This window comes from Heloderma suspectum, chromosome 5 (genome assembly GCF_057233095.1).
Source record: "Heloderma suspectum isolate Gila_16-S chromosome 5, 16-S_ref, whole genome shotgun sequence".
Taxonomy (NCBI): Eukaryota; Metazoa; Chordata; class Lepidosauria; order Squamata; family Helodermatidae; genus Heloderma; species Heloderma suspectum.
In genome coordinates this window covers 7280307-7299773 of record NC_139462.1, presented here as the reverse complement: position 1 = coordinate 7299773, position 19467 = coordinate 7280307, and the positions used below count along the sequence as shown (strand labels likewise).

General features: G+C 44.8%; 1 protein-coding gene and 1 long non-coding RNA gene across 13 annotated transcripts in view; one reads left to right on the top strand and one right to left on the bottom strand.

Moving 5' to 3' along the window:
• Positions 1-19467, bottom strand: part of ALMS1 (ALMS1 centrosome and basal body associated protein) — a 127341-nt gene that overhangs the window by 8263 nt on the left and 99611 nt on the right. For 2 of the 6 annotated variants that reach the window (XM_084855298.1, XM_084855296.1), the window contains 5 exons: positions 14915-15151; positions 11442-11686; positions 10551-10734; positions 7193-7256; positions 4500-4599 (listed from right to left, as the gene is read on the bottom strand). In XM_084855298.1, the coding sequence (XP_084711424.1) occupies positions 4500-4599; positions 7193-7256; positions 10551-10734; positions 11442-11686; positions 14915-15151 (830 nt within the window). Of the gene's footprint in view, positions 1-4499; positions 6975-7192; positions 7257-10550; positions 10735-11245; positions 11687-14914; positions 17998-19467 lie in introns of those variants that run through there. The other 4 variants (XM_084855297.1, XM_084855299.1, XR_014791934.1 and 1 more) reach the window with 4 other exon arrangements.
• LOC146343561 (uncharacterized) overlaps positions 13914-19467 on the top strand; it is a 50426-nt gene continuing 44872 nt past the window's right edge. For all 7 annotated transcript variants that reach the window (XR_014791935.1, XR_014791938.1, XR_014791941.1 and 4 more), the window contains exon 1: positions 13914-14042. This is a non-coding gene — a long non-coding RNA (uncharacterized LOC146343561). The remainder of the gene's footprint in view (positions 14043-19467) is intronic.

Below are 19467 nucleotides of genomic sequence, written 5' to 3'. Positions count from 1 at the left end.
GCTGGCACGCGCCACAGCTCCTCACGGGTAAATTTACCCTAGACTGGCTGTTGTGCCATGCCACTGCGTATGACACTTGATTTGCCTACCATTGATTCCTGCAACCTATGGTGCAGGTGTTCCGCTGGTTAGTAAAAACTGATTTATTCATGCAGGCATTCCTGGACACTGACTTTTAGCATGGGCTTTATCACATTTTAGCTATTTATGTTTTACTGTTGTTTTATTATATCGGCTTTACATTGTACATTACCTTTTATGATGAAAAATGGTCTATAAATAATGTTAAATAAATAAATCATAATGACTAGCAACTGAATGTGTGAATCAGCTCCCTTGAAAAGCATTGGGTCTATGGAGATACAAAAGTTCTATCTGCGATGTTAGATCTTTGACAGCCCTTTTACGCATGCCTGTCATGTTGCAGTTACTCTGTGATGGTCACCCATGTGTGATCCAGTCTTAAGATGTTCTGCACCTCCAGATTCTACAGAATACACTTCTCCTCAGTGCAACCCTGCCTTCAGGCATAAACTCTGATCTCTCAGTTACTCAGCCATAGAAAAGCACAGGCTAGGAGCCCTCACAGAAGGTGCGCGTGCGAGAGAGAGAGAGAGCTTGAAGACCACACCCAGGGGGTTCCTAGATTTCTGACACTGTAGAACTCCCCAATAACTGTCTGAGTTGCCCTAAATAAAACAATGGTTGTCTGTTCAGAGCTTAAGGGCCAAAAGAAAAGGGTTGGAAGCTGGTACCCACAAGCCGTCAAATACTACAACCGAGTTCATCACTGTCTGTACTTCCTCCACTTCATTTCCCTCTGATCTTACTGCTTATAGTCCAACCCCTCAAACGTACATACGTATGTATGTACGTGTGTGTGTGTATGTATGTGCATGTAGACTCCAGTTCACAAAGCTTATGCCATAATAAATTTGTAAGTCTTTCAGGTGTCACAAGACCGTTTTCTGTTCTTGCTGCAACACACTAACACTGGCCACCCCTCTGGCAATTGCTCTAATTCTGGATTGCAGATCTCCTCACTGTGTCTTGGTCTACCCCTGCTGGAACCTGAATTCCACATACATGTGGGGCTTTTCTGCATTTCATAGAATCATAGAATAGTAGGGTTGGAAGGGGCCTACAAGGCCATCGAGTCCAACCCCTGCTCAATGCAGGAATCTAAGTCAGAGCATCCCTGACAGATGGCGGTCCAGCGTGGGAGAGCCCACCACCTCCCTAGGGAATGGGTTCCATTGTCATATTGCTATAACAGTCAGGAAGTGTATCCTGATGTTCAGCGGAATCTGGCTTCCTGGAACTTGAGCCCATTATTCCATGTCCTGCATTCTGGGATGATCGAGAAGAGATCCTGGCCTTCCTCTCTGTGACAACCTTTCAAGGACTTGAAGAGCGCTATCCTCTCTCCCCTCAGTCTTCTCTTCTCAAGGCTAAACATGCCCACTTCTTTCAGTCTCTCCTCATAGGGCTTTGTTTCCAGTCCCCTGATCTTTGTTGCCCTCCTCTGAACCCTCTCCAGCTTGTCTGCATCCTTCTTAAAGTGCGGTGCCCAGAACTGGACACAGTACTCCAGATGAGGCCTCACCGGTGCTGAGTAGAGGGGAACTACTACTTCCTGGGATTTGGAAGCTATACTTGTATTAATGCAGCCCAAAAGAGCATTGGCCTTTTTTGCAGCCACATCACATTCTTGGCTCATATTCAGCTTGTGATCTACAACAATTCCAAGATCTTTCTTGCTTGTAGTGTTGTTGAGCCACGTATCCCCTATCTTGTAACTGTGCATTTGGTTTCTTTTTCCTAGGTGCAGAACTTGGCATTATCCCTATTAAATTTCATTCTGTTATTTTCTGCCCAGTGCTCCAGTCTATCCAGATCACTTTGAATTTTGTTTCTGTCTTCCAAAGTATTAGCTATCCTGCCCAATTTGGTGTCATCTGCAAATTTTATCAGCATTCCCTGCACCTCCTCCTCCAAGTCATGAATACAAATGTTGAAGAGCACTGGGCCCAGGATTGAACTCTGCGGTACCCCAATCGTTACCTCTCCCTGGTTTGAGAAGATCCCACTGATAAGCACTCTTGGAGTCCGATTCTGTAGCCAACTGTGGATCCACTGGATCGTTGTTTCATCTAGCCCACTTTGAGCTCCTTTGCTCATCAGGATATCATGGGGCACTTTGTCGAAAGCTTTGCTGAAGTCGAGGTATATTATGTCCACAGCATTCCCACAGTCCACAAGGGAGGTTGCTTGATCAAAAAATGAGATCAGATTCGTCTGGCAGGATTTGTTCTTGACAAATCCATGTTGGCTTCGAGTAATCACTGCATTGTTTTCAAGGTGCTTACAGATGAATTGCTTTATAATCTGCTCCAGAATTTCCCAGGGATTGATGTCAGACTGACTGGTCTGTTGGTCCCAGCTTCCTCCTTTTTACCCTTTCTGAAGATAGGGAAAACATTAGCCCACCTCCAGTCATCTGGCACTTCACCCGTCCTCTATGGTTTCTCAAAGATAATAGACAGTGGTTCTGAGAGTTCTTCTGCCAGTTCCTTTATTACTCTAGGATGCAGTTCATCTGTCATTTGACAAAGGGGCTCATATAAAGCAAGCTCTCCCTGGCTCATACCCCTTATTTTTAAGACCAATGCACTTTTAACTGGCCCATTTCCATTACAGGATGCAACAGATAGTAAAAGGACCAAAATTTAGTATCACTGATAGTTGTTCAAGACACTCTCATATAACAACTTCAAGTCTCCAAAACACACACACAGGACAGAAAATCCAATAATCAGTTCTGTGCCTGTGCCAGCAGCAGGGGTGAGAAGGTCAACAATGCACTTTTTATTTTATTGTACTAAATCACAATGCAAAACTTGCCTTCATGGTGGCCTATAACCCTGACTTCACAAAAGTGGGAGATAGGCAGTGCCTAAGGCATGTATAACATGGATTTATAGACTGTTTCCACAGTGCAAAATTCATTTCATGTACAAATCAGAGGTATAGTTAAGCTGCAGTCACCTGTCTACATGCATAATTAAATCCCAGGTCATGAGGAAAGCATCCTCTTGGAATACTGTTCTTACAAGACCTGCTATGGCAAGCTTGTTACCCTTCAAGCCATTTTAGGAATCCACTTGGGTGGAGAAAGTGGGTGTATAAAATGCAATAAGTGCAAACATATAATCCCTTTTTGCAAAGCTCCCCTTAAAGACTGGAAGGGCCACAACTTAGAGCAGGAGTGGGCAGAAAGTAGGTCACTTCAACTCCCAGCATTCCTGACCACTGGCCCCGCTGTTAAAGGCTTCTGGGAGTTGAAGCCCAAAACATCTGGAGATCTACCTTCTGCCCACCCCTGGCTTAGAATACAGAATATAGTCTTGGCACCCCAAAGGTACAGGTTCAATCCCTCACAACTTCAGTTACAAGGACCGGATGAGGGAATGGGGACAGACACTGCCTGGGATGGGTTGAATAGCAACTTGGAACAACTACTATCAGTTAGAGCAGACAACGAGGAGCTAGCAATGCTGACTGGGGGATGCTGGGAGTTGTAGTCCAGCACATCTGGAGGGCATCAAGTTGGGAAGACTGTGGTCAGATTCAGTATACCGCAGCTTCATATGATCAACAGGCAAGAATAGAGCAGCAGAGCACATGCTTTTGCTTTGAAGACGATACCAGGATCAATCCCAGCCTTTCTAGTTAAAAGGATTTCAGATAACAGTGCTGGGAAAGGCCTTGGCTTGAGACATGAGGGAGTTATTGCCTGTCGCAGTACGCAGCACTGAGCTAGACAGACTAATGGTCTGACGCAGCAGAAGGCAACTGCCTGTGTTCCGACCCAGAAGCCAGGCGCTCCTGCTTCCCCTTGCCAAACGGCATCAACTGTTTTAGCAGCCTCCGCCACTCTGTCCCTCCCAGGCATGAAAGCCTTTTAAAATTATAAGCACTTATTCTGTTGACCTGGACACTGGGGGTGGCATACGCTGGTTTTGAAAACAAGCACACACAGATGACGGGTCCTGCCACATGAAATAGTCACAAAGGCTTTAAATTGATGAAGAACTACTTGGAAGTTGTGTTTTTTGTCCGAACGTGGCCTGAACGGTCAGAGATTTCTTAAAAATCATGCATCCTTTCTGCTACTGGAACCAGGTGAAATTTGCCAACCAACCCTATTTCCAACAAATTTGCTGTAGCTAATTTGGGCACCTCTATTGAATTCATAGTTTAAGGATGAGGGGGTGGGGGAAGAGGCCAGTTTTATTTGGTGCTTGTGACTAATCTGGGCAGCAGTTCAAGGCCTTTAGATGGAAACTGCAGGAACTATTTCATCACCACCTACAACAACTTCATTGCAGGAATAATTCTGGCTATCCCAGTCCAATGCGTTTGTTTAACCCTCTCTTTGCAAAGGGTACCCATGGAAGGTTGGCCTATTGTGGAAGAAAGGGAAAGAAAGCACCTACCGTTTTATAAAGCTGGGCCTTCAAACGATTGGAAGAATAGTCTGATTTTCTCTTTTCTTCTTCTCGTCTTTTTCGCACCTCGGGCAGCTGCTCATAGATACTAACAGTACAATGTAAAATGAAAAGGTAACTCAGAAGAAATAGCTTCCAAATGTATCCTAGTTTTCCATCCCTACCATTGGGCATGGTACTGTTGACTTAATGGGGGTTATACAGAGTGGGAACATGCCAGGAAAAAGGGAGACAGGAAGAGACAAGATAATGTCCTTGGTCTTCGAGGGCAAAAGGTTGACCTGACCTAGTCTTATATGGAGATAGGGATCATTACATGATCTGTCATGGCCTACTCTTGGCCTGGAGACACTGCCAAGTCTGGCTAGTCTCCTCACAGTCATTTCCTTTGGCCAAGGCTGAAACCCGACCTGACAAATACCAAAGCCAAGATCTGTTGTGGGCTCAAATTCCTACAGCTGCTCTCTTTTCCAAGAAGTAACCTCTCTCAGATGTGGTCTTCTAGCTAATTAGGATTGCTAGCCTCGTGGAAACAAGACAGTGAACATGTGAACAAGAGGAGTGGCAATGCCCACCCCTCTCTGAAGAACGGCACCAGACCCTTCTACAATGTTTAAAATAAGCACCAGAAATCCAGGATGCAGCAGGATGCAAACCAGGATTTACAAAACTGCTAGCCTGAGACTGGACCAAAACCTCCCTCTCTGCACAACCCTTGATGACTATTTTATAGGATATTGGTTCCCTAGTCTTTCTTATCAAGGTGGGCAAAGCTCCTAGGCCTAAGACAGGGGTGGGCAACTTGTGGCCCTCCAGATGTTTGGGCCTATAACTTTTGTCAGCCCTAGCCAGCATAGCCAATGGTAAGGGATGATGAGAGTTGTAGGTAGAAACACCTGGAGGGCTCAAGTTCCCCATCCTTGGCCCAAAAGCAAGACCTTTTCAGCTACCAGAGGTGGGCTGTAGGCAACTGTCAAGTGGGAGTCAGGAACCAGAGCTGGGAGATAAAGCCAGGACACCAGAGAATGGAAAGACTATCATTGCCCAAGCAAATTGTATAGTTCTTCCTGGTGAGGAGAACTAATGGCTAGCTAGATGGGCGGTGTCACTCCAGGGCCCAGTAACCCCTTCAGTGCCCAGAGAGATGCTCCAACCTGTAGCCCTGGTGGCTTACCAGACAGGGCAGGTGTGCACAGCTAGAAGTGGAAGAAAAGGACTTAGTGCATATGGGAGAGAAAAAATGATTGCCAAAATGCTGCAGCAGTAGAATAAAGTGTAATTCTTCTTCTTACGTAAGAAACTGGCTGTGAATCTGTCAGTAAATTCCTTAAAATACATCTCAAATTCTCAGCTCCAGTAATAAAATATCTATCAAATCCCTTTTACAACTCTAGCAGTTAAAAGGATCAGTTTGTCAGAAAAAGAAAAATTATCTGTTGTATGTTCCCTGGAGGATCTCATAAGTGCTGCACAGAAAAGTAAAACAAGCAGTTTATTTAGAAGAGATACAGGATGTGTCCCTTAATGATTACATTCTCACTACATCCTCTGCTACTGGTCCAACCCTGATCTGTTCCCTTCTCCTATGCGAAATATTTCATTTGAAAATTGCCCAAAACAAAGTCAAAATCAGTTTATTGTTGGACTAGCAACCAGCCTTTTCAACATACCATAAACCAGGGTAGACTTCAGGCTTGAGAAATCTATTTTGTTTTTTACTAGAATGCCGCGGTCTACCAACCTGAGCCCGAACAAAATGGTGGCAGGGGCAAAGTCAATTATTTACTGCACCCCATGAACCACACACTGGGATATATACAAATCTACCTGTGAGTTACCAGAGATCAGGGTTTCTAACACAATACTCAAACTGGCCAGCAGAGCTGAGCAAAGACCTCATCAAATGCAACGAAGTATTCCCATTTTACAGATGAAGAACGCCAGGACCAAGAGATAAGCGATTAGCGCAAGGCCAGCCATGGCAGAGGGTTCTGGTCGTTCTTGTTCTATCCTCCTGCTCTAAAGTCAAAACTCCTTGGAGATCTACTGCAAACCACCTGGAGATCTACCAGTAGATCCCAATCTACATTCTGCCCGCTTCTGCCATAATCCTCTATCCCTCTGGCATTTAAAATACTGTAGACAAAAAATGTATGTACATCCAAAGCTAAAGAGTTGTATTCTTGTAACTCTTGTTCCAATAGCTGGGATGATAAAGCCACAATTTACAGATGTATGTTCTCAAAACAAGAAAAAATACTTGTCCACTTATGTGCTAAACATCTCCCATTGAGAGGTGGCCATGCCATGAGACATGGCAAGATGACTGCCTCAGGCAGATGATTTTGGGTGCCATTAAAGACAGCAGACTAGGAGACAGATCTTACCCACAAGGCAGAATCCTGCAGAATTCCTGATGCGTATCTCCTGTTCATTTCAACACAGCTGGCATAGGAAAATGTCCTGCTGGATTGTGACCCATGTTAATGTTCATTAGGAAGAGGACACCTTTTAGATTTTCAGGCACTAAAATCACTTGGGTCTTATTCATTCTTTAAGTTGTGCAGGTTAATCGGAGTGTGGAAGAACTCCATTTCTGCACTATTTATGGGGTTTATTCATATATGTCTGTATGCAAAATATCAAAAAGTCAGTGTCGGAGAGGACAAAACCAGCCTTACCGTTTGGATCTCTGAACCATTTCATTCTTGGAAATTGCTCTTCTCCTCCGTATAGCCTGGTAGTCTAAACAAAGGTGGAAAAACACTGAGTAGAGCAAAATTCAAAGCCTCAGATATGCCTAACAACTACCAAGGAGCTTACCCTACACGCGGCTATACCAAGACAGTAGCTCATAGGTTCTGGTGGTGTTGGGACAGCGGACCATGACAGAACACCAACGCCCTGTGCTTTCTGGTCATCCTCTGATGCAAAGACCATTGTGCTACTCTGGCAGGGGGCTGGCAGGGGGGAGCAGGGTACTCCCTCCTGCCCCTTTGTGGGCCTCTGGGGCAGGACAAAGCTCAGCAGGCCACAACTAAAAGCAACACAGCCAACAAGTCTTCCAAAGAAATGCCCACACGTCAGAGAAGTTTGCAAAGGAGAATATGGGAACTTTCTTTGGTTCAACCTTTTTTTTAAAGGAAGGGAAGCTCAAGGGGATCCTGAGGCACTACATTGCCCCATAAATCCTAACAACCCCCTTGAATGGTAGAACACTATTATTATCCCCACAGTGCTTGAGGCTGAGAGATAATGCCTTGCTTAGGGCCACCAAGACAAGCACAAGGTAAGAGTTGAATGGAGGGCTCCCTGGCTTGTCACACTCTTAGCCACTGCACTAGACCACTAGGTTTGTTCCTAGTCCCACAGTGTGTACGGACATCATAATGAACACAGCACACACACAAAAAGCCAATGGCAATGCTTACTCCAGACGAGAGGATGGCAGAGAAACCTCGACATCTGTGTGCCTTGAGCTTGGGAAAGCCTTTTATTTTACTCCTTCACTGCTCTCTTTATGTCTACATGGTGCTCTCTAAGCATGCCACTCTCTAAGCAGTGGCTAGAGGTATTCATAAAAAATATATATACAGCTGGGATGGGAGGCCTGTGGACAAATCTCACATGGCCTATAGTGTCCAAAGCCCCTACCTGCCCAGACAGCCAAGCACTCTAAAAGCACAGATCCAGCCAGATCAGGGCTTGCAAAAGGCACCTCCACTCAGTGTTTTCTTTATTTGAAACATCCCAGCAGGTGCTGGGAGGAGAGAGAAGAGGGGGTGGCAGAGAGAGGGTGGCTCTGCCCACTGCCAGAAGTGCCCCCTGACTAACTTTTCCCATCAGTTACCAGCCCTTCATAGAAAAAAGGTTCCTCTCCCCTCATCTGTCCTCAAGCTTTTTGGATCCATGGGAACATTTGGGAATTTGAGAAACTGCTGTGGGCACCACCACAAAATGGCTCCCACAGAGGATGTGGATAATCATGTAATGGGTGCTGTAGGGGCCTGGCTAGTCAAAGGACAAGTAATTCACCCTAGAAATTGAGTATAAGAAGAGGAAGGGTCTAAACCCCAATGCCAATCCACATATTTGACCCCACAGAAGCACAACAGAATACCCATTTCACACAAGCCCCCAAAGAAAAGAAAACATTTTCCCTACCTCAAACACATGCTCAGCCACTCTATTTCCCACATGGTGTTCCGTCCCCCTCTTCCACTGCCATCAGAGCACCCACCCAGGGTGTGTGTGTGTGTGTGTGTGTGTGTGTGAAGAGCAAGAGAAGGGGTGGAAATGGAGAGAAAAAGAGCAAATCTAGGGGCAGGGAGGAGGAAGAAATGGCAGAGAGCTTTGTGGGCACCACTGGAGGTCCCTACGAGCATGCTGGCACCTGCTATTTCTGATCAATAAGATAACCACAGCCTACTTCTAGTGACGTGGATTTCACACTCAGGGAACTGTTACTATTTTAATCTCTCTGCCAAGGAATCCCTCTCCCCTTCACATAGCAGATTAATTGGGAGCATACTCCATGGTGCACTCTTAGTTCATGTGGTGTATTCCCCGGCCATGTTAGGGCTAGTTGTTGCCCGACCCCACCTGAGGGTGTCTCAGAATGCAAGTAACACTTTCCTCTGAGCTCCACATTGTAGTGGCAGATTCCCTGCTACTACCAAATTGTCTCTAAGGTAAATGATTTGCCATTATCTCCAATAACCTTCCTGGGAACACTTTTTTTTAAAAAAAATACTACTCTAATGTTAACACAGAGACAAATCACATACTATCTACAACTAGGGGTGTACAAACCCTGAAATTTTCACTCGGGGGGTGGGTGGCTCCTGCAGCGAGGAAATCCAGGCCACTTGGAGCCCCGCGGATTTCCCTGGAGCCTTACCGCATGCATCATATTTCACAGGGTGGCTCTTCACTATGGGGGCTGGCAGCGCCAGGACCCTTCTTCCCCACACTGGCTGTTAAGGAAGAGGGAAATCCAATGGAGCTGGAGGTGAGTGGGGTTGGCCCACTGCAGACATCGCAGGTCGGATTCTTGAGAATCCAGCCTGATTTGAATCCACAGTGGATTTCTCCACCATCCTTACCTACTACTGAGTAAAAGGGAAATACAGTGCAGGGCCAGCCACAGTTTTCTGAGGGCCGTTGGGCAAAACACCTTCAGTAGGCCCCCTCTCTGTGAGTCTACCTTCTCACCACCATTGTCACCAGCTGTATTGCTCCTCATCTTTTCTCATCATTGTTGCCAGTTGCTTGCTTGACAGGCAGAGAATCAGTGAACAAGTAGGCAGTAACAGCTACTTTTCCTCCTTCTCACCACCACTACTGTCTGGGCCAGAACGAGAGGTAAGTGAAGAAGCAGAATGAAGAACCAGGTGAAGAGGAGGAGCAAGTCCAGGGGCCTCTTGTCAATGGGCATGGGCCCTTGGCAGGTGCCTGCCCTTGACATCAGCCCTGATACTGTGGGCATGGTGAAAAAACAGTGTGTGCTCAAGCTCTGATGCTTTTCCAGTTCCCTACCACCACGAGCAGCATGTGCTGCTATATTACCTTGCGATATAGAAAAATATCCCTGGCAGAAATTACCATGTACAGCCACTCTGTAGAAAGGTGGCCATGCAGTGCTCAGCCACAGGCAGAGCCTATTTTTAGTTGCTTTAGAACAGGGCAGCCCTCTAAGACTACAATAAAATTCCTAGAAATGTTCATTAGTATAAACTATCTATTTACCTCATACCATGTGTTACAGAGAGATACAAATATGCCCATTATACAGAAGCAGGGAAATACGGTATATTGGGGCCATGATCCAAAGAAGCTATATAAATGTGGAGGGAGCAGCACACACAGTCAAAGTTTTGCTTACTGTTTCTGCTGTGATAGTTTCCACTGTTGAAGAGATAAGCTGCTTTCTGATTCAATAGCAGCTTGCCTCTTCAACAGAAGAAAATTTGCCCAACTTCTCCTGCACACATACATCACTTCTTTAGAGTGCGGCCCATGTCTATAATAAGGAGGTACCTCTGTTAGAAAGGAAGCAACCTGCATTCCTGTAACTCCTCCTCTCTTCAGGTGGATTAAATAACTCTTCCCTCTCTCCCTGGAGCATGTTCTGTAATTTCCTTTCTTCTATGATTAGCTTCAGGCGTTTCACACGTTCCCCAGAGCTGGAAATGAAATCAGGACGGTGCAGCGCAAGAGCCTCCTAAGTTGGGAAATATAAAGATGAGTTGCTTCAGCACATCCACTTAAGGCTGGGGGTGGTGGGGTGGAGACAAGAGGAGGATGACAAAAATATCTATCCCAATTAACAAAGCACTAAAAACATGCCTCAGATAAAATTAAGCCTTGCAATGTACAGAATATTGCATTTATAAAGCTGAAGAGACGTCTCTGTGGGTCTTGTTAACAAATGCTTTGATGTCGGGCAAGCAACCAGGAAGATACCAGACTGGGGATAAGCACAGCTACATATTTGTAAAAGGGATAAATACGTAAGCTTAAACAAGCAGGACAGAGACCAAGCACAAGGGACAAAAGGCCTCTAAGCAATGACAGAGGCCTCTCAGCAACTGTAAATCAATGTATACATGGGAAAATTAACACAGTTCAAGATTAGTCTCAGAGAAGGGGGTTCATAGGCCCCTGCTGGCTGCAAGTTCTGCCAAAGCCTAAATCGGAGCCAGGATGCTTCCCTTTCCTTACAACCCCCTTACCTAATTTCAGCACAGCCTGTTGTCATCAGAAGGGTGATGTTGGGTACAGGAAGCTTTGGACTGGCACTTGATGACAGAGCCACATGTTTTGATTCTATTAAATTAGGAGGTGGTTAAACTCATTTGACATCCAAACTACCCACAAATGGACAGCAAAAGCCAGACAAGCAGCCCAAAAGCAGAGCCTGGATTTTACCTGCAGTGTCAGTTTCACAAAAGGTGGGGGTGGCTTATTCTCAGCGTCTCTGGCTGGAGCCGCCAGACACACCTGGAGGCCACCGTGATCCTCTTGCCAGTTCTTCTCTCGGAGGGGCTCTCGCCATGGCTTTCTGCTGGGCAGTGGTTCAAACCAAGAGGGACCAGGATCACAAATAAAGCTGGATCCATTACTTTTCCCAGGGTCAGATTTTAAAACCTCCGTTGGAACAAACCAGGAAATTCCTGGGGGAAGAGTAAGTTAGGAAAGAAAAAGGCTTTTTTAAAATGAATGCAGTCTAAAAGGTCCATTGCTTGTGCAGACAATTTACTTACAAGGACTGTAGTGCAAAGAAACAGGGATGTCTCCCTGCAGTTATCCCTTTTGCTCCAGGCTGTCTTCTGCTTATGCTCAGAGTAGGCTTATGCACACTACAGCTGCAGACTTACATTTGTTCATCTGTATAATGCATTCTTGCTTCCCAAATTCAGGGGCTCAAGTGATTTATCAAGTATAAAGATGGCAGAGAACGAAGAGTAAAGGAAATGGAGGGTGGAAAGAGCACAGAAATCAGGGATAGGATGCCAACATTGTAATGCAGTACGTGCTTTGTAATCTTATCTGGTCTGTGCAAAGATTCTGGTTGAACATGAGGTGGTCTTTAAAAGAGATAAAACATTTTAACACATCAGTATTTATTATGCATTATATCAACATGTCCTAATTGTGTTTGCTTTAGGTTTAAATATTTGTTTTCTTTGTTCAAATAATCCCTGAAAAATAATCTGATTTGAAAGATGTGCATGCAAGATTTTTGAATTAAAATATATTGAAAGTTTTCCCTTATACCCAAGAATTCCCCCACCCCTATCTCCCCACTTTTTTGCACTTAAGCAGGGACTGGACTCACAATAAGCCACAATTCTAAAGAAATCTGGCTTAACATGAACAAGCCAGTATGCTAGTGCACGCTGCCTGATAATTCCCTCTAGAAGCAGCCAAATAAACCACGAAACTTACGCTTATGGTTTATCGTGACACGTGGACCAGAAACTCTGGCTTGTCTCTCCCCAGACAAGACATAAACCATTTGTTGTTGGCTTATGACTCTGTCTTGTCTGTGGAGACAAGCCAGAGTTCCTGGTTCACATGTCATGATAAACAAAATATGGACAGGAGGCGACAAGCGGGAGTGGTCGAGCTGTATCCATCAGCATACTGGCTCATTTACAATAAAAAATAAGCTAGATTTTTTTTAAAATAATTCTGTTATGGTGATGTGTCAACACAACCATTGTCTACAGCTGGAAATGATGAGGAAACAAAAAATGAACATGATATGGAAAACTAAATGCATAGGGTAGCCTTCCCCAACCTGGTGCTCTCCAGATATTTTGGATTTCAGCTCCCATCAGCTCCAGCTAGCATGGCTAACAGCCGGGAATGCTGGGAGTTGCAAACTAAAACATCTAGAGGGCACAAGGGTGGGAAAGGCCGACATAGGATATTTGATTCCCTGTCAAAAGTACAGCTAAAGCTGAGGAACAACCTTTCCTCTCCTACAGTATTTTGAACATTTTGCTCCATGTCATTTTAATCAGTGTTGTATTTTATAGTATTACAAGACTAATAGCAGCAAATCCCCACATCTTCACATGCCTAAACTATACTATTTGCTTCTGGGTCCATTTCAAGGAACTGTTTATCACCTCTACAGCCCTACATGGTTTGGGATGAGGTTCTCTGAAAGACTGCTCAGAAAGCCAAGAAACTTGGGGCTAATCGTAATTCTGGAGGGAGTGTATTCTGCAGTTTGGGAGTGACAAAGGAGAAAGCCCTTTCCCAACATTATGATTTGATATTTTATGTTTTGCTGGCTGCTCTGAGGACACTCTTTAGGGCTAAAGATGTGCAAGACAGACAGACAGACAGACAGACGATAAGATAGATAGATAGATAGATAGATAGATAGATAGATGATAGATAGATAGATATGCATCCTGTGATGGTCTAATTTTGAACTCTTCTTTCTTGTTCTTCCTAGCCAGCACCTAGCATACTGCTGTCAAAAAGCAAGTTTAAAAATAGCAGCAGTAACGGTAGCAATATCTATAGGGCCAGCCTGACTATGCAAGCAACCCAAGCAAATAGGCTTTTAAAAAACATTTGAAAATTAGATAAAACTTCCTTCCCTATCCCTTATCCCAGGTGTGTCTTGTCTTAAGTATAGATTGTAAGCTATACAATCAGGGACTGTCAAGCTACTTATCTTTGTAAGCCGTTCTGGAAGCCTTTTTGGCGAAAGGACGGTGTATAAGTGCTACAAACAAGCAGCAGGGTTTTTGTGGGACTAATCAAATAATGAGCTTCAGGATCTCTTGACTATCAGCAGTTACTGAGCCTCAATTCTTGGATAACACAACTCAGCCCACCTGGGGGCAGCAAAACGTCTTCAAACAGCCTTAAGAGAAAGTGAGTTTGTAAACAAGAGATGAGCAGAAGCAAATACAAAGTAGCAACCCCCTGCCTGCCTGCCTCTTTCTTTGTAACCTGGGACTGTCATTTGTGTTATACCTACCCTCAACTGCTAGAGTACATCAGGTATGTTTCTAATATGTCCTCATGCTTCTTTTCTTGCCCTACACCCTTTTGCTTGCATTGTTTGCAAGGACTAACTTTTCCATCTGCACTGGCTGCCAGTCCATTTCTGGGCCCGATTCAAACTGCTGATATTAAAATCCAAAGCCATAAATGGCTTGGGGCCAGATTACCTGAAGGATCGTCTCCTCCTATTTATACCTGCCCAGACCCCTAAAATCATCTTCAGCAGTCCTTCTCTGGGAGCCCCTGCCACAGGAAGTGAGGTGGGCAACTACTAAGAAGAGGGCCTTTTCTGCTGTGGCACCCTGATTTTGGAATGAGCTTCCCAGAGAGGCTCACCTGGTGCGTACATTGTGCTCTTTTCGGTGCCAGGTGAAGACCTTATTTTCCCAGCCATTTTATCTTTCCGTTTCTGTTGTTTTAAATCTGGTACCACATTTTTAATCTTTGCATTCTTGCTAGGTTGTGTGTGTGTGTGTATATATATACACACACACACACACCATAGTTTTAAATGTTTATATTGTATTTTAACATACTATATTTTATGGTTTTAATTGTTGTGGATTGCCCAGAGAGCTCTGGCTATTGGGCGGCACAGAGAAGTAATAAATAAATAGCCATGAACAGGCCTTCTGATAGTGATGCGACAGGGAAACCTGCTACAGGTGAAGTTGTAACACACAACTTCCCCCTGCAGGTACCAGGGAAGAGGGGAGAGTGCTATTATATATCTCTGATTTCTTTTTGCGTGTGTCCTCTCTCCCACTTACTACCACCACCTTTGTGCTCCTTACTATCAGGTGTTATAGTCATATAGCAGAAACAGACAAACTACTCAATAGCATGCCGTGCAAGTACTTGTCAGAGACCTTGCATCCACTGGGGCTTGTCCTTTTTTAGCTTTTTTCCTGCAAGAAAGCTGCTTGGCTGCCTCTTCTGTTTGCCCTTGCTTTCTGAAGCAAGTCCATCTGGCTGAGCAAACTCCTCTTCTGTTTCACTCCTGGAGTCTCCCTGTAGCCTCGCCTGGCTGCATGTTGGGGTAGGGAAAGTCAGGCCAACGTCACGAGTATGTTTCTTAGTTGCACTGTTCACTATCTCAAAGTCTCCTGGGGTTCAAAAGAAGAAGAATTGGATATCGTGATGCAGCAGCAAATGTGTTGGTTAATATTCCTTTGGAGGACGTTTCGGGATGTTGGAGGTACAGGTAGCACATAAGCCCACAGACAACCGCCAGTCAGCCACTGCAGCACCTTACCCAGGAGGGAAGGCTTGTCCAGGGGCAAGACTTAAAAAGCTGGGCATGGCCCATAGGCCATACAGGGCCTACCCTTGAATAAGGAAGTGCCCCACAGCTGTTGCATAACAGAGCAGCCTCCAAGCCATTCCAGCATCTTTAGCAGGCTTATCCCCCAGGAAAGTCCTCCCTGGGCTCCTAAGCCTGCCCAATGGACAGCAACGAAACCGAATAAGTACTTATAATGAAGCATATGGACAAATGAGCTTAAAAGCCATTAGTGTAGTTTTCCTTTGGTCTACATAGAATTTAAAATTGGAGTAAATCATTAAAGGGGAGGGGGATTAAATATACATCTAAACCTGGAGCTTGTACATTTCTTTCCTGTTCTGAAAAAAGAGAGCTAATCCAAATTAGAAAGAAACCTGTGTCGAATATTATAATACTGCTGAGCTTCAGGAAAACAGGCCCGCCAGTGTAAATCTGAAGTTTATTTGGACATAGCGGCTTTGACAGCAGTTCATTAACCCCATAAATTAAAAAAAGGAAAAGCAATCTTGAATGTTTGCATGGCAAAAAAAATAAAAATGAGTGTAACAGAAAGAATAGTAACTAATCTAACGCAGAAGGCAACTTGCTGGAAACTGATTATGTTGGAAACAGTGTTCTCTACACACATAACAAACATGCTCATTTCTGTTATTAGTAATTAACATAATTTGAAACTCATCTGTACAAATGAATGGGTGGATGCCAAATCACAGCTGTGGAAATACTGCATTTAACTCTGTGGCATTTTTTTTATTCTAGAGTAGCTGGCTCCACCTGTGAAAACCCCTCAGGGTTATTTTAGAGCATGCCTTGCCCCTTATCAGCCTGCTCAGTCACTGAAGTCACTGTCCAGGCACTCCTGGTGGTTCTGCACTGTCTGTTTAGCATCCACTTAGAGTAAAGCCTTTAGCGCATTGGCTACCTCTCTGTGGAAAGTACTTCCAGTTGATGCCAGGCAGGTATCAACGTTGTTTTGTTCTCAGCTATCAACATTTTTATTTAAACAAGCTTTTCCTGAATAACCATGGTTTTATTGGTATAACTTGACTTTAACTATGTTTATTTATTTATTTACAACGTTTCTAAGGCAGCTTGCAACAATAAAATACATTAAAACAGTTAAAATATTAAAGTGATAAAAATATAAACAATAAAAGCCAACAATAAAACCAGCAACAATGTTAACAGCAGTAACATAAAAAAAAAGCAGTCATATCAAGAGAAGGCCAAGGTAAAATGATGTATTTTCAAGGGCTTCTTAAAAGTCAGCAATGACAGAGCATGGCAGACCTCAGATGGCAGCTTGTTCCAAAGGTGTGGGGCCACTGCAGAGAACGCCCTCTCATGTCTGATCACCCAACTGAATGCTATCACAGATGGGCAAATGAGAAGGGTCTCTCTTTCTGATCTTAAAGTGAAGGCTGATATAGGTGAAGGCGATCCTTCAAGGCTTTAAAGGTCAAAACCAGTGCTTTGAATTGGGCTAGGAAATGCACCGGTAAGCAGTGCAGCTAGCGCAGTATAGGCATTATGTGATCGAATCACCTCGCTCCCACCAATACTCAGGTGGCTGCACTCTGCACAAGCTGGAGTTTCTGAACCATCCCAAAAGGCAGCCCCACGTATAGCACATTACAGTAGTCCAGCCCAGACATGACTAGTGCATGGATAACTGAGGCAAGGTCCAGCCTCTCCAGATAGGGCCGTAGTTGGCATACCAGCCTAAGCTGGTAAAAAGCACTCCTGGACACCGCAGCCACCTGGGCTTCCCCAGTTAGCTCCCAAACGGCACACCTGGTCTTTTGGGGGAGTGCAACCCCACCTAAGACCAGTTGTAAACCTCCATTCGAAGTAGTTGGTCTCCCAACCCACAGTACCTCCGTCTTATCTGGATTAAGTTTCAGCTTGTTCACCCTCATCCATCCCAAAACAACCTCCAGACACTGGTTCAAGAGTTCCACAGCCTCCCTAGGATGTGCAGATGGAAACGAGAAGTACAGCTGAGTATCATCTGCATACTGATGACATTTCAGCCCAAACCTCCTGATGACTTCCCCCAGTGGTTTCATGTAGATGTTAAAAAGCATGAGGGACAAGGTAGAACCTTGTGGCACCCCACAGGCTAATGGCCATGAGGTAGAACCCAAGTCCCCCAGCACCACCTTCATTTCATTTCATTTCATTTCATGATATTTCTATACCACCCAATAGCCAAAACTCTCTGGGTGGTGTACAAACATTAAAAACCTTAAGATACAATACAATATACAGACAGGAATTTTAGCAAAGAATCCATAGTAATAGACACTCATGCCCAAAGAGAATAATCCTCCCTGATTGTAAACTTTTTATTAACAGAAAATAATAAAACTTGAGATTGTCCATATCTCAAGCCCCAAACTCCTCTGAAGAGTGGCCCTTGCCAATACATTCAAATATAAATGGATATATTTAAACACATTTTTTAGTTCAAAAAACTGCTTATGAAAGATTCAGAATTCTAAACATAATTAGAACAACAAAACATACCCAGAAGTGGAGCGTGTGTCATGCTGGGTGCTTGCAGCCTTCTAGAGTTCTCTGTGGGAGTAAATGGGCTTTCCTCCATACCGTGGCTCTGGCCAAACCTCCATCCAATGGCCACTATCAGATTTCTGGTATCCATTTCTGCACAAGATTGGTACCATGTTTCCATCCCCTGATTAATGGTAGATCTTCTGAGACCACTCCTCCAGAAAGGACCGGAACCACTTTAAAACTGTGTCTCCCAAGCCCAGTCCAGATAAAACGATCCAGAAGAATACCATGGTCAATGGTATCAAAAGCCACTGAGAGATCCAGAAGAACCAACAGGCCTGCACTCCCCCCATCCATTCCCTGGTGTAAGTCATCACCCAGGGTGACCAAGGCTGTTTCCATCTAATAACCAGGCCTGAAACCTGATTGGAATGGTTCTAAACAGTTTCATCCAAAACGGATTGGATTTGTGAGGCCATCACACGCTCCAGCACCTTACCCAAGAATGGAAAATTTGATGCAGGGCGGTAATTATCTGGAACCATCGGATCTAAATTTTGTTTCTTCAGCAAGGCCTCATCACAGCTTCTTTCAAAGCTGCAGGGACCTTGCTATCCCTCAAGGAGGCATTTACCACCTCAGAGGTCCAGACATCCAGCCCAGCTCTGGCAGGGAGGATGGGCGAGGATCTAAAGGGCAAGTAGTAGGCCTCAGACCTCCAAGCAGTTTGTCCACATCCTCAGGTTGCACAAGCTGAAAGGTATCCATAACATGACTAGATGGTGCACTAGCACCGTCCATATCAGACTCTGGCATCCAAGTCAGCACGAGTATGAGCGATTTTATCTGCAAAGTGCCTGGCAAATTGTTCACAGCAGGCCTTTGAGGGTTCAAGTTCTTGTGTTCTAAGGCCTATGCCCAAGAGGCCTTTAACCACACAAAAGCACTCTGCTGGACAACACTAAGCAGATGCAATGGTGGCGGAGAAGTAGGATTTCTTCGCTGCCATCACCGCCACAGAATAAGATCACAAGTGGATTCTTACTTGTGTTCGATCGTATTCGTTCCGAGTCTTCCTCCATTTGCTCCCTAATCGTCGACACAGTCGTTTCATCACCCTCAGCTCCTCAGAATACCAAGATGCTGACATGGTTCTACGACTCGGTCAAAGACGTTTGGGAGCGATCATATCAATAGCCCAGGTCTTCTCCACATTCCAAGTGGTGACCAGGACCTCGGCAGGACCGCCGGCTAAGCCTGCAGGAAAATCCCCAAGAGACCTCAAAAATCCATCCGGATTAATCAGTCTCTGGGGGTGGACCATCAAATTTGGTCCCCCACACCTGCAGAGGTTACAGGTAGCCCGAAGGTCAAAACTGATCAGATAATGATGTGTCCATGCCAAAGGAGTCACTACTGGCTCCCCCACCCACAGATCATTTTCTCCCCATCTGGCACAGAAAATCAAGTCCAAAGTGTGTCCTGCCACATGTGTTGGGCAAGCTATTATTTGAGACAGGCCCATGGTTGACATGGGAGCCATGAAATACTGAGCCACTCCTGACAAAGTAGCCTCGACATGAATACTGAAGACCCCCAAGACTATAAGCTTTGGGGTCC